The following is a 13,315-nucleotide window of genomic DNA, read 5'->3' on the forward strand; positions in this document are numbered from 1 at the left end:
GACTAGGAACAGAGATCACCGGTAAGCGGTCAGAGATTTTGTTTCTAAACAGGAATGTTGTTCTGAGACTGTTCCCTCAAGAGCCAGAGCATCCACAGGACGTCAGTTGCTGGAAAAGAAAGTTCTGTACTGAAATCATGTTAGCAATTAATTCATACTTGATTCATGCTGTCAATTATCATTTCTTTGTAGACACTTAATTTTTGTGATGCTGTTAATTGTATTAATTTATGATTTGGATGGTGTGGTCAAACTTTACCTTAAACGGGGTGAGAGACTCCTGTCACTTGAATGATAGAGTGAAGATCAAACAATCTAACTACATTCTTTTCATTATTTGTTTTTATGGAGTTTAACATATGCAGAAACATTTCTCTTTGAGGACCAATAACTTTCTTTTGTGGTGTCTTTGGACATTAAAGACACTGTATTTAGAGGAATATGCGATTAAACCTCTTTTGCAGGATTGTTTTTTTTTCTGCTTGCTGTACTGTACTGTCAAAAATACTAAATCCCATTTAGGCTAGGTGCTTCTCACCTTTTTTTGGTTATTCTCTTTTAGTATTTTGCTAATTTTTTATGTGCTTTGTATTGAATTCTTTTATTTCATAAAATGAAATTAAAGAGAGGACTATGACCATTTCCTCTATCAGTACAGAATATACTCGGTAGGCACACATTATGATACTAGTCATAATGTGTGCCAGTTTCTTGACATGTTTTAAAACGTCAGTAGCTGCAGCTATGTATGTTGCATACTTGGAGTTCAAGACACAGAAGATTTTTTTTTTAATAATACATTTAAAACAAGTAAGGATACCTTGCCCCCTCTCCCCCCCCTCCCCCGCCAAATCCTTTCATTTGTCATGGTGTATGTTTTCCTGCAAAACTAATATTTCTCTTAATTTCTGTGGACTGTGTGAGTTTAGGCAAAGAGAGACAGTCCCCATGTGTAGTGGAGGCAAGAGTGGAAATAGACACACAGGTTAATTTAAGGGTCTGTTTTGGCCCAGACCTGGAGAGGTGCCAGGGGCCAGTGGGAGTTGGATGCTGTGTACCACAGGCAAACAGATACCTGTAGTTTTTCTTTTGAAACATCATACACCTATCTAGTAAGTGGTTTTTACCAACAGTGCATGATTATAGTTTTGTTGTGTTTGTGCAGACTCATTAGTATTGGTCTAAATGTGAATTTTCAGATGATTTTTTTACATCTAATAGTATTTTTTTCTGAAGTCCTCTTGAATATGCTGTCATGCTTTTCAAAACAGCACTTATGCAGTCATTTTCCTGGAAGGTTCCTTTTGTACCTTTTGATTAAATCTTGGATAATAACAAAAAAGAACTGAAACTTTAAAAAAATATTCTTCATGATTAGAAAACATTTTTTGGCATCTTGCTTTTCACAGCATGCGTTGCTGCGGGGGAGACCTCTTGCTGCTTTTGGTTAGGTACAGATATTCAGAAAGCCTGAGGCAGAATTGAACCAAGTTACATGGTTTTCTGTAACAGTGTAGTTTAGATCAGTAGTGAACAGAACGAACATTTCCCCAGGGGCAGTGTGGGGGGGGAGGTGGAGGGGGGGGTGCAAATCTTAGACGAAGTTCACGCATAGACAAATTCCACCAGTCTGTGCGTGAACTTCTGTTCTGTTATGGGTATAGACTGGTTTCTGATCACTTTATACTGGTAACAGTGTAATAGTTGTACTTGGCCTTTAAGGGTAGTGGACTAAAACTTGGGAAGAAAACTTTATTGTGCTGCAGGCTTGTTATGTAACCATGGGCAAATTGCTTATTTGTTAATGCAAACGAATTGAAGGAAAGTACCAAATGTAATTGCAGCTGATCTGGGTCCATAAGAATTAAAGTCTCGGAAATTCACTTTTCTACATTTTGTTGAAAATGTAAAGTATCTTTCATGTTGAGCCATTTAAAAGGCGCATCTTTATTTTATACAAATACTTGAACTTTTGAATGAACATGTTTGAGTGAAAACACTGCAGCAACATTTTTTTCTTTTTCAGGAAGAAAAAGCTTCTCTACTACATCGTACCCAAGAAGAAAGGCGGAAACGAGAGGTAACATAGAAATTGCATCTTGGGGGAAATAAAAGCTTTCATATATGCTGGTATCTAGTTCAGAAGTTTATGGTTCACAATTTCTTATTTTGTTGTAGTTGAACTTAACTCAGAAATGCTCTGTGGATTTCATTATTCAGTTTATTGGCTTTATATTTTGTTCTTGTTGGTATTAGAACTCTCAAAATTATTTGAATGCTTGAAGAGGATAATTTACTTCCTTGTCTTACGCCTACTGGGTCAATGGGAATTTTTCCCTTCACTCTGAGTACTAGATCAGGCCTTTAATGACTAGTAATTTTCATCATACATCCCAGTGATCAGAAAAATGGTTACTCTGGATTGGGACCCAGGAGACTTTGGTTTCTTTCCTGGTTCTGCAGTTGGTTTCTTGGGTGACCGATAACAATTTGCTGCTTTGCCTTGTTCCTCAGTTTTCCCATCTATAAAAGCAACATCGTGATTGGCTGCAAGTTGTAACAAGGGAAGTTTAGGTTAGATATTAGGGAAAAACTTTCTGCCTACGAGGGTAGTAAAGCACTGGAACAGGTTACCTAGAGAAGTTGCAGAATCTCCATCCTTGGAAGTTTTTAAGACCCAGCCAGACAAAGCCTTGGCTGGGATAATCTATTTGGGGCTGGTCCTGCTCTGAGCAGGGAGTCAGACTAGATGCCCCTCGAGGTTTTTTCCAACTCTAATTTCCTTTGATTCTCACTTGTATTGTAAAACATTTAAAGAACTAGATAAGTACATTGATGGTGATTCATTCTGTCCATAGTAAGCTGTAGTTCTGACTTGGAGACGTTAGTCAGCTGCTCTGGATAATTTCTACTTCAGAATTAAATGTGAAAAGAAAATGGACTGAAAGGGAGAAAATACCATTTTACGAACACAGTTGTCTCAAATAAATATAGTAATAAGATGATGTAATATAAAAGGAAAGTAAGTCATCTGACGTAAGTCTTGTCTCAAACAATGGCTTAAAATATAAATGTACAGTTCTGATGCTAATCAAAAGTGTGCAACTATTGTCCCATGAACCTGTGCTTGGCCAGTACCGTACTGATGGCAGGTTCTGCTGTAGCTCAATGATTTTACTAATCATAATTACTGAATTTTAGGAACTGCAAGGCTTTGATTTCCCAGTTGAATGTACAGTTGTGTACTGAATCAAAACATTCAGTAATTGGAATTTTACATACAAATATGGTATCTTGTATCTTAAATTCCTCCTCAGTTTTATGATCTGTTAATCTTTACTAACATACAGAAATACCATTTAGGATTTCAGAAATGTTTTGCTGATAACTCTCATTATGTTCCTGGTACTAGCAGAAGAAATAAAACACGGTACCTGATAGACATATGCTTTAAGTGCTTGTATTGCACAACTCTAGATGTATAGTATCTATCCACATATGTTACAGGCTTACAGAATGAAAGAAATTCCCTTATAGGGCAGTTTTCAAAAGAACGAGTCCTTTGAGAATAAAATCAGTTAGCATTAAAAAAAAAGTGCACGTGATGAAATCTCAGCATGACCTCAGACTTCAAACACTTGCTATTATGGGTCACTAATTGACAATTATGTATTCTAAGATGAAACATACCTACAGAGAGGGAGAAACTATCTGCCTTTCAATGTAATTTTACTTTGATATTATGAAGAGGCGGTGCCTCTCCCTATTTAAGGTTGAGACATTTTTCCTGTGTTTTGCCCTTTATTCATTTAAAAAGAAGCCCTTATTGTTTCATTTTTTCTTCTTTAGTCTGTGGCTAGCAGGGAAGTCATTTGCTGAAAAAAGATGATTATGATCAGCTCTTTTGGGAATATGGAACTGAACAATATATTGTAGGTATAGAAAGTGTTTCTGAAATTCTTCTAATACTTTTTCTGCCACATCTCAAAAATGACATGTCCTAGAAAATTGGACGGAGGTATGTTTGGTAAGTTACTCAGTAGTAAATTAGAATGACAAGATAATTTATCAGGCTACAGTGATTTTTTTTTTTTCCAGTTTTGAGTGTAGATGGAGATATCAACTAAATCTTTAGCCTTTTTTTTTTTGCTGGACAAGTCTTAAAAATGTATATTGGGGTGAGTTGGTCAGACATTTAAAAAAGAAGAAGAAAAAAAACCAAAGAAATTCTAATCTATCTCATAGATTCATAGATGTTAGGGTCGGAAGGGACCTCAGTAGATCATCGAGTCCGACCCCCTGCATAAGCAGGAAAGAATCTGCTCTCTGCTAGCTTGTGGCCATTATTTCTTGTAACCCCCGGGGGCGCCTTGGTGAATAAATACTCACCAATTCCCTTCTGTGCCCCCGTGATGAACTTATAGGCAGCCACAAGGTCGCCTCTCAACCTTCTCTTGCGGAGGCTGAATAGATCCAGTTTCTCTAGTCTCTCCTCGTAGGGCTTGGTCTGTAGGCCCTTAACCATACGAGTGGCCCTTCTCTGGACCCTCTCCAGGTTATCCGCATCCCTCTTGAAGTGCGGCGCCCAGAATTGCACGCAGTACTCCAACTGCGGTCTGACCAGCGCCCGATAGAGGGGAAGTATCACCTCCTTGGACCTATTCGTCATGCATCTGCTGATGCACGATAAAGTGCCATTGGCTTTTTTGATGGCTTCGTCACACTGCCGACTCATGTTCATCTTGGAGTCCACTAGGACTCCAAGATCCCTTTCCACTTCCGTGCCACCCAGCAGGTCATTCCCTAGGCTGTAGGTGTGCTGGACATTTTTCCTCCCTAGGTGCAGCACTTTGCATTTCTCCTTGTTGAACTGCATTCTGTTGTTTTCTGCCCACTTGTCCAACCTGTCCAGATCTGCTTGCAGCTGTTCCCTGCCCTCCGGCGTGTCCACATCTCCCCATAGCTTTGTGTCATCTGCAAATTTGGACAGAGTACATTTCACTCCCTCGTCCAAGTCACTGATGAAGACATTAAAGAGTATCGGTCCAAGGACCGAACCCTGTGGGACCCCACTTCCCACACCCTTCCAGGTCGAAACCGACCCCTCCACCACGACTCTCTGGGTGCGACCCTCCAGCCAATTCGCCACCCACCGGACTGTGTAGTCATCCAAGTCACAGCCTCTTAACTTGTTCACCAGTATGGGGTGGGATACCGTATCGAAGGCCTTCCTGAAGTCTAAGTATACAACATCCACCCCACCTCCTGTGTCCAGGCGTTTCGTAACCTGGTCATAAAAAGAAACTAGATTGGTCAGGCACGATCTGCCTGCCACGAACCCGTGCTGGTTTCCCCTCATCATAATTTGTCCTGCCGGGCTCTTACAAATGTGAGCCTTGACAATTTTTTCAAAGACTTTGCCAAGGATGGAGGTGAGACTGACTGGCCTATAGTTGCCCGGGTCCTCCTTCCTCCCCTTTTTGAAAATGGGGACCACATTGGCCCTTTTCCAGTCCTCCGGGACTTGGCCCGTGCGCCACGAGCTTTCAAATATTCCCGATTCAAATATCTCCATTTGCTATTTGCTGAGTTTCCTCTTGTCTAATCTCTATACTTCCCCATCCTCAGTCACTACCGTCAAGAATGCCTTACCTGAAATTTTATTCTTGTGCCTTGTTTTCTCTATACTTCCATTGAGAACCTCCAAAGTGTAAGGATGTTAAAAGAAACTTAATTCTGCGTGCCTCCCTTGATACTCAGTGCTATCTGAATTACTTGTGCTGGGAGTGCTACCCCTTGTTTACCACTTGAGCCAACTTGGCTTTATACACAATCCTTTCTGAATATAAGTATCTGTGAGGGGATGACACTTGAAGATATTTCTGGGTGCTGATTTGAATTACAAGGAAGAGGAAATGTCATTCTTTCTCTCCATAGCGTTTTCCTGGGCCCATAGTACCTCATCTTTGTCTCAGTAGCAGCTTTCTCACTAATGTGTCCCCTTGAAGGCAGTGAGTTCACGCCAGTAATATACCTGATCCCTAGAGCTGATTTCTCATCCAAATGGAAACAACCCTTGAAACTCTGAAACTGGGCAAAGGTGCAAGAGAATTCTCAGGTTTAAATCAGTCATTGAAAAATATGGTGGTAAAATTCTGTGGTTAATAAGATTTTTAAAGCTCATATCAAGTTTTTGCAATTGTAGCAATGTTTCATATAGTTACTGATTATTAAAATTTGCTTATATAGTGCTGTAAACAGACTGTACACACAAGCTTTCTTTGGGGGATCTAGATTATGTATCTTTGAATTGTGGATCAATTTGACAAACACCTTTTATTTTGATAAAGATTTCTTACTTAATTTTTATAAACACAGAACTATCTGCAGGAGAACAGAATGCATTTGATGAAACAATAGAACTAGCATCAGTTCTTCATCTTTTATTTTAATCCTTTACTTTATTTTCTAGGAGGAAAGACGAAGGCTGAAAAATGCAATAATCATCCAGTCCTTTGTACGAGGATACAGGGACAGAAAACACCAAGTAGGTTTTTGTTTTGTTTTGTGTTTCCTCCCCATAAAGAAGGAAAGGGTGAGATGCAACTGTTTAGCTGAAACTAGCATTTTTTAACACTACTGCTAGTCATTTCTACTGATAAACTTTAATTGCTGTAGCTTATTTTAGGAACCAATGAAATTCATGTAAAATAGTGAAATACAGGGTTTTTTTTCCCCACAAGTTGGTTTTATTTTATTTTTTTTGGCCTGATTTTTATAAGGTAAACTTTGATTCAGCAAAGCACATAAGCATTGACTTTAGTGTGAATCTTAATGTTCATAAAGTTAAGCATATGCATAAGAGTGTTGCTGGATCAGGTCCTTAAGGCTCCCAAATTTAAAGAAGATAAGTTGGGATTATTTAGCACTTCTGAAAAGCAGACCAGATGCATGTCAGATGATTGAAGAGGTGTTCCTTGAGTGTGATACAGAAGAGTGTATTTTTGTATTTCTGAGAGGCTGATTTAGAAGGGGATACTTTTAATTACCACTCTGTCAGAAGGTGATTTCTGTTTATGAAGAGCTACTACGCTACACAGTGGAGTAGCTCAAAAAGGGTTTATGTTTATCTGGAATTCTGTACTTAGAAACCAATTAAAATTACCATATTTACTAATTTTTAAGATCATGCCCCCCACCATTTAACATAGTGGGGTGGGGGCGGGAAGTCCCTTGCCTTTAGAATCATGTATGTGGGGGGAAACAGGCAGCTTCTGTGGCTGTAGCTGCTGCCTTCCTTTCCCCCCTCCACCTCTGCACCCTGCTATCTCCCCCCCACGAAGCCTTTTCACCCCATCTTCCTCTATTCTTTCCCCTTCCGTGCAGCCTCTGCTCCCCTGCCTTCCCCTTTCCCCCCTCCCTTTACCTTTGTTCTGTGCTGGCAGGCCCCATGCACATTGTAGCCCGGGACTCTTGAGTATGCCTCAGCCCAGCCTGTTGCAGCAGCTTGCAGCCTGCACATGGGGTCTGGGCTGTGACCGTGTGTAATGACTAGAATGGGGATGGCGCGTGCTGGTGCAAAGTGAGGGTAAAGGCTGGGGGGGGTGGAAATGGAAGGCAGAGGCTAGGGGGGGAAGTGAGGTCTGAAGCTGGTGGACAGGCAGGATGCAGAGGTGGCAGGGGGGCAGGCACAAGCTGAGGGCAAGCTGCTTCACCTCCCCACACCACCTGCCTTCCTACAGCAGTATGGCGGATGAATTAAAGATGACCCTCGAAAAATTAGATTATATACATCAAAATTTATAACAAATTTTTCATGTATAGAATCTAATTTGGGGGGAGCAGTTGTTTTAAATTCAGGGTCATCTTAGGTTTGAGTAATTATGGTATTTAGCATAGTTCTAATAATTAAAAAGGTGAGCTGGCTGTAATTATGAATGCTTTGGATTTTTGCATATTTCATTATAATTTTCAGAATAAATTGTGAACAAAGAATCGGGATAATTTAGCGGAGGGGATCTGTACAACATGAACAGTTAAATGCATATGTAAGCTCAGAGCACTACATGCATTTCATTATTTTACCTCTCAGTAAAGATGGAGACTTGTTATCAGTATTTTAAAATTTTTGCCCCTCTATTTTGATAGCAATGCATGATTTCAATTTATTTTTAAATTTTTAGCATTCTCTTCAAAGAAGTGAATTTGATCGCTGTGCTAATTTGGCCCAATCTGGAGGAACTTTTTCCACTACCAGGGGAGCTAATCTGACCCTCTTAGTCCGTCAACTTCTGTTTTTCTATAGACAGAATGAAGATTCTAAGCGTTTGGTGAGTACCAGTGCAACTTGCATCTGAAGTAAATAGTCCTACTTTTTGCATTTTCAAGGCACATTGGCTGCTTACAGATGTGGAAAAAAGAGACCTAGTGCTTTACTTTCAGCTTGGTGTACCCCCATGCTAGAGCACAGTGCATGCTCAGAAGAGGCATTGCGTTAGTTTGACCCAGCTCACCCAATGTCTGTATAGATCAGGAGCTTCAGCAGGGCTTCTTGGTACTTTTATTTAATAGCTGATTGAATCAGCTTTAGATAAAAGTACCAAAAAGCCTTGCTGAAGTGCCTGATCTGTACAGACTTTGGGAGAGCTGGGTCAAACGAATGTGTTTCCTTTTCTGGTAAAGCACTGTTTTGTTTGTTTGTTTTTCCATGTCTGTCAGCACCCTTTATTTTTAATTTGTTCAGTAAAAATAAGGGGGTAGTGGCATAAGAAGCTTAGTTACTCTTTTGATATATTTGTTAGAATTGTGGCTTTTCTGTAACCATTTTTAAAATCTAGTTTCAGGAAAAAACAAAGTTACTAGATTTTTTTGGTGTCTTACTTTCTTCCATGTACTTCCTTCTCAACCTAATTCAAATGCAACAGTCACAAGATTTTCTTCTGATGCATACGGAAACTATAATTCAGTTTTAAAAATCAAAAGCAAAATTGAGAGAACCTTATGTAAAGTACCCTACATGGCTTGTACTTACAATCTTTGCTAGCTGTGGTGTTTTATTTGTACCTAATTCTCTAGCTGCATACTGACTACGTAATTTTTCAGTGGTTGATAAGAACAGCATATCATTTACCAGGCCACTGTAAAATTCCAAAACCTGAAATCAAGCAGGGTGTAAAAGTGTGAAGATTAAAGTGTTACAACTGTTTAAATTTATAAAGAAAATGCTTTGTAGTGCATATAAAGCCATTTCTAAATATGTTTCAGCATAGATTTTATAAATTTAGTATGAATGTTTTGTGTATCTTAAAAGCGTTATCTAAAGAGATTCTCCCCTGTATTATTTCTCAATTTAGAATGACTTATGTCTTAGGCAGCATATTTTAACTATGAATTTTTTGTCTCTGCATGGGTATACCTAGTGTATTAATATAACACTGTAAGTATGTATGGCACTTAAACACACAGTTTTAATGCCTGATATGTCTATTTATTCTACTAGTCTATATCTGAGATTTAGAAAATAACAAAGCTATTTTGTGTCACATTGGAATATGTGCATCCCCTGCTAACCCAGTTGTTATAAGTTTTTTCCAGAGGAAATGCCTGCTGACATTGATGACTCAGTTATAGGCAAAGGAAGTAAATAATAACAGGAAGCTATATTTACTTGTTTTCTGTTAGAACGTGGGAACTAAAATGAGTTGACTATAATTCTGCACATGTATATGGGGGTTTTTTTTAAAGCCAGTTTCAGCAGTAAGACCTTTCAACCAGATCAGAAATTGTATGGACTATATACCCTAGCATAACTTTCAGTAATGCTTACATGATGCTTTGTGTTTAATCTTATTTGAGAAAAAATAGCCATTTCTGTTTTCCCAGAATTCACTGTTTTTTTTCAAGGTCAACTTAATCTTCATAACAGTTAGCCTCAGTCTGTTATATTTTCTCAATAATTTCTTTACCTCTGTCATTTTTTAACTCCTATAGTAATCCTTACACCATATCTTTGACTAGAAATTGACAATCTTAAAGCCATACCTCCAAGTAATTCACCTTCCTATAATCTCAGGTTACTTATGTTTATCAGTCACCAGTGGTACCATTTTCCCATGGGTCCATAGGCAGGTCTAGAATTTTAAAAAGGGGGGTGCAGCAGATGCTACTGATGCTGTAACTTGACTGTGGGGAGGGTAAGGGCAAGGTGTGGCTGGAGCCCCCAAGCTAGTGTGGACTACCCTGGGGGTAGGGCGGGCAGAAGATGTAGTAAGGGGGGGACCCACCTACTGCCACCACCCGGGCAGGGGCTGGCATGCTATGCAACTGTTCTCCACATCCCCTGACTGGAGTAGGGTGAGAGGAGCCCTGTGGCCTGTTCTGTCCCTGAGTTAGATGGAGGTAATGCTTGCCTCTGCCTGCTTCCAGAAGCTCCATCTGTAGGGAGCTGCTGTGTGGGGTGCTGGGCTTCTCCCTGCTTGTTTCCCTTCCAGCTTTCCCCTGCCAGTCTGAGGGCTCCAGCTTCAGGGATCAGCTGCATGGGGTGCCAGGCTCTGCTAGGGACAGCAGTGGCAGTAAGCTGGTCCCTGTTCCAGCCCCCTGGGGGCTGCAGCTGAGGAGAGTGCTGCAGAGGGTGCTGGGCTTCACTAGGGACTGTAGTGGCAGCACTGTGCAACACAGCAGAAGGGGGTTTTGACCACTCCACAGCACCCCCTGATCTGTCCCTGCCTGTCTGTCACTTGCCACCTGAACAGTGTGCCTGTATAGAAGGCATCCTGTAATGTTTATTTTAGCAGCTAGATATTAGATTCTTGATGAAGTAAGATATAGTTCCCAGTTCATATTTAAACTAATATTCCAATCTTTCTTCCAAACATTTAGTATTTTCATGGCAACTTCCAAACAGGCATTATTTCATCTTCTGCCCTTCCTGTTCTGTAGCAATAGAAACAAAAAAGTCAACAACATTTGCCAATCATTATAAATTATTTTTAAAAAGTCTGGTTAAGAGAGGTGGTACTTAACCCTGACTTGTTCATATGTCATCAGGGTTTTTGGAGGTATTTCTATTGAAAGAATAACATAATTGATAATTACATTAACTTCAATGGAAATGAGCAATGAATAAAGACATAAAAAATGCGTAAAACATTAAAAGAATCATAAAACTTTAGCAGCGAATCCAGGTCAGAGAGAAAGCAAAATTAGAATTTATTATTGCTGAATGCAGGATTTACACTTGTTATATGCTCTTTAGTGCTGCACCCTTTTTTGACTTTATTTATGATGCTAGTCACGGAAGACTTTCACTTTGAGGATTTAGGGAAGAGATAGCAGGCATGAATGATAGAATGCTATATTTACTTGAATATAAGAGAAGCCTGAATATGAAACGAGCCCCCAATAATTAGATTCTATATATGGAAACTTTATACATTTGTTATAATTTTCCTGGTGTAGAATCTGCTTATCAGAGGGTTGTCTTGAATTCATCTCCTCCCGCTGCTACAGCAGGGAAAATAGTGGCTGGGGGGCTCAGGTGGTCCCCTTGCCTTCACCCCCACCTCCCATTTTCCACTTGCAGCCTTCCTGTTTTCCCTCCCCTTACTGTCAGATTGCTCAGGCTCTGTTCTCTTCCCCAAGCACAACGTGGAAGTAAGTGAGATGTCTGTGACAGTAAGTGAGTTGAAAGGGACAGAGGGGAGGGCAGAAGCTGTAGAGGGTAAGCAGATGGGGACAAGAGGCTGCTGTGGGTCTGACTCTGGCCCTGACCCAGACACAGGATTTGCAGCAGTTGCCTGCCCCCTCTTTCCATCTTGTTTATTTGAAGTGCAAGGGACCAAAAAACCACTGACTTTGCAATAAAAATGGCCATAGTAACTTGCAAAAGCAATCAGGACTTGTGATAGAGGTGTGATATCTTTTATTAGACCAACTAGATTTTTGCAAAAAAAATTCTTTAATTACAAGCTTTCTGGCATAAACATCCTTCATCAGGCATAGGCAGGTCTAGAATTTTAAAAAGGAAAGATTGTAAGTGTTCTCCTGGGTAGAAATGATAGTTCTTATTTCATAGAAGAGTGAAGGTGTGGTAAAATCTCCTGTTTGGAATAGTTCATTTTATATGCAGATTAGGCTCAGAGAAAAGTTGGAATAGTCTGTTTGCCTTGAAGTTGTTTGGTAGTAAGGAGAATGTAGATATTTCCTTCTGGTTATGGTGTTTCATATTTCACGGAGGAGTAAATAGATGGAATGCTTTTCTGGGCAGGCATTTCTGATCTGGTAAGGTGTCTCAGCTATGTGATGAGGCTCTGTGATGATGCAAATTACCTTGAACAAAGGCAGGAGCAGGATCTCTGGTTCAGGTGGTCAAACTTGCTTCCTCCTTGTAAAATTATGGAGATTTAATTTAAAAAATCAGCTAAAATGGGTAAGTTAATCCAGAACTGATGAATTTTAACTTGTTGCAAACTGCTGCAGGTTTCAGCACAGGTACTCCATAAACATACTTTTGAGCAGTACTTTTGTACCTACTTATACACAGGGCTGTCCCTAGGGAGGGGGCAAATTGGGGTGACTGCCCCAGGCCCTGCGGAGCTGGACCGGCTTTGCATCTGTCTGCTCCCCTCCCACCCCCCACCGCCTCTGCATCCAGGTCCCACACAGGCTGATTTTCCCCGGGCCCTGCACCCTGCTACAGTCATTTCTGCTTGTACATAATACTAATTATGCATGATTTTAGTCCAGTGCCAAAAGGCTCGATTTACCTTGTAGACACCATGTGTCTGTATTCCAGATACACCCCCCCAAAAAGGATCCACATGCTCATTAGCACCCCCCCCCCCAACCAGATGTTCTGGAACCTACCTGGCCCCAGCCCACTCCCTCCCTCATCACGGGGGCCTCAGTCTGCCCCCCCACGCCGCTTCCCTTCCCCCACAACAGACTTACCAGCTGGACGCTGCTTTCCACACTGCCAAGTTGCACTCCTGGCTGCCTGCATACTGCGCTGCAGCTGCACGCATGCGTGCAACATTTATTGGCAACATTATTGGCCACATCAACCAAAAAAAAAGCCGATTGCCAATACTGTCAATTTTCCTTTTATCGGTGCTGATACAATATGGGACTGATGTGTTGGTGCACCTCTAGTTTCTTTTGTGGGAAGTCAATGCCTGTTGTTTGAGGGTTGCATTTATATGTAGTTGTATGTTTTTGGATGTATAGTTGTCTTTGCGCTATAACGTTTTGGTAAAACAAGGTTGCTCAATAGGTGAAGCTTTGTAAGTGTAGGGTGATAGGTGTGTTTTTAATAAAA

At 40.5% G+C, this 13,315-nt stretch overlaps 1 protein-coding gene across 1 annotated transcript in view; it reads left to right on the forward strand.

Annotated features, from left to right (window-relative positions):
- UBE3C (ubiquitin protein ligase E3C) overlaps positions 1–13,315 on the forward strand; it is a 97,026-nt gene that overhangs the window by 1,239 nt on the left and 82,472 nt on the right. Inside the window, exons 2-5 of the mRNA XM_025197782.1 lie at positions 1,014–1,112; positions 2,027–2,080; positions 6,473–6,547; positions 8,184–8,330. Of these exons, the coding sequence (XP_025053567.1) occupies positions 1,014–1,112; positions 2,027–2,080; positions 6,473–6,547; positions 8,184–8,330 (375 nt within the window). The remainder of the gene's footprint in view (positions 1–1,013; positions 1,113–2,026; positions 2,081–6,472; positions 6,548–8,183; positions 8,331–13,315) is intronic.

Source organism: Alligator sinensis, unplaced genomic scaffold (assembly GCF_000455745.1).
Source record: "Alligator sinensis unplaced genomic scaffold, ASM45574v1 scaffold601_1, whole genome shotgun sequence".
NCBI classification, from domain to species: Eukaryota; Metazoa; Chordata; order Crocodylia; family Alligatoridae; genus Alligator; species Alligator sinensis.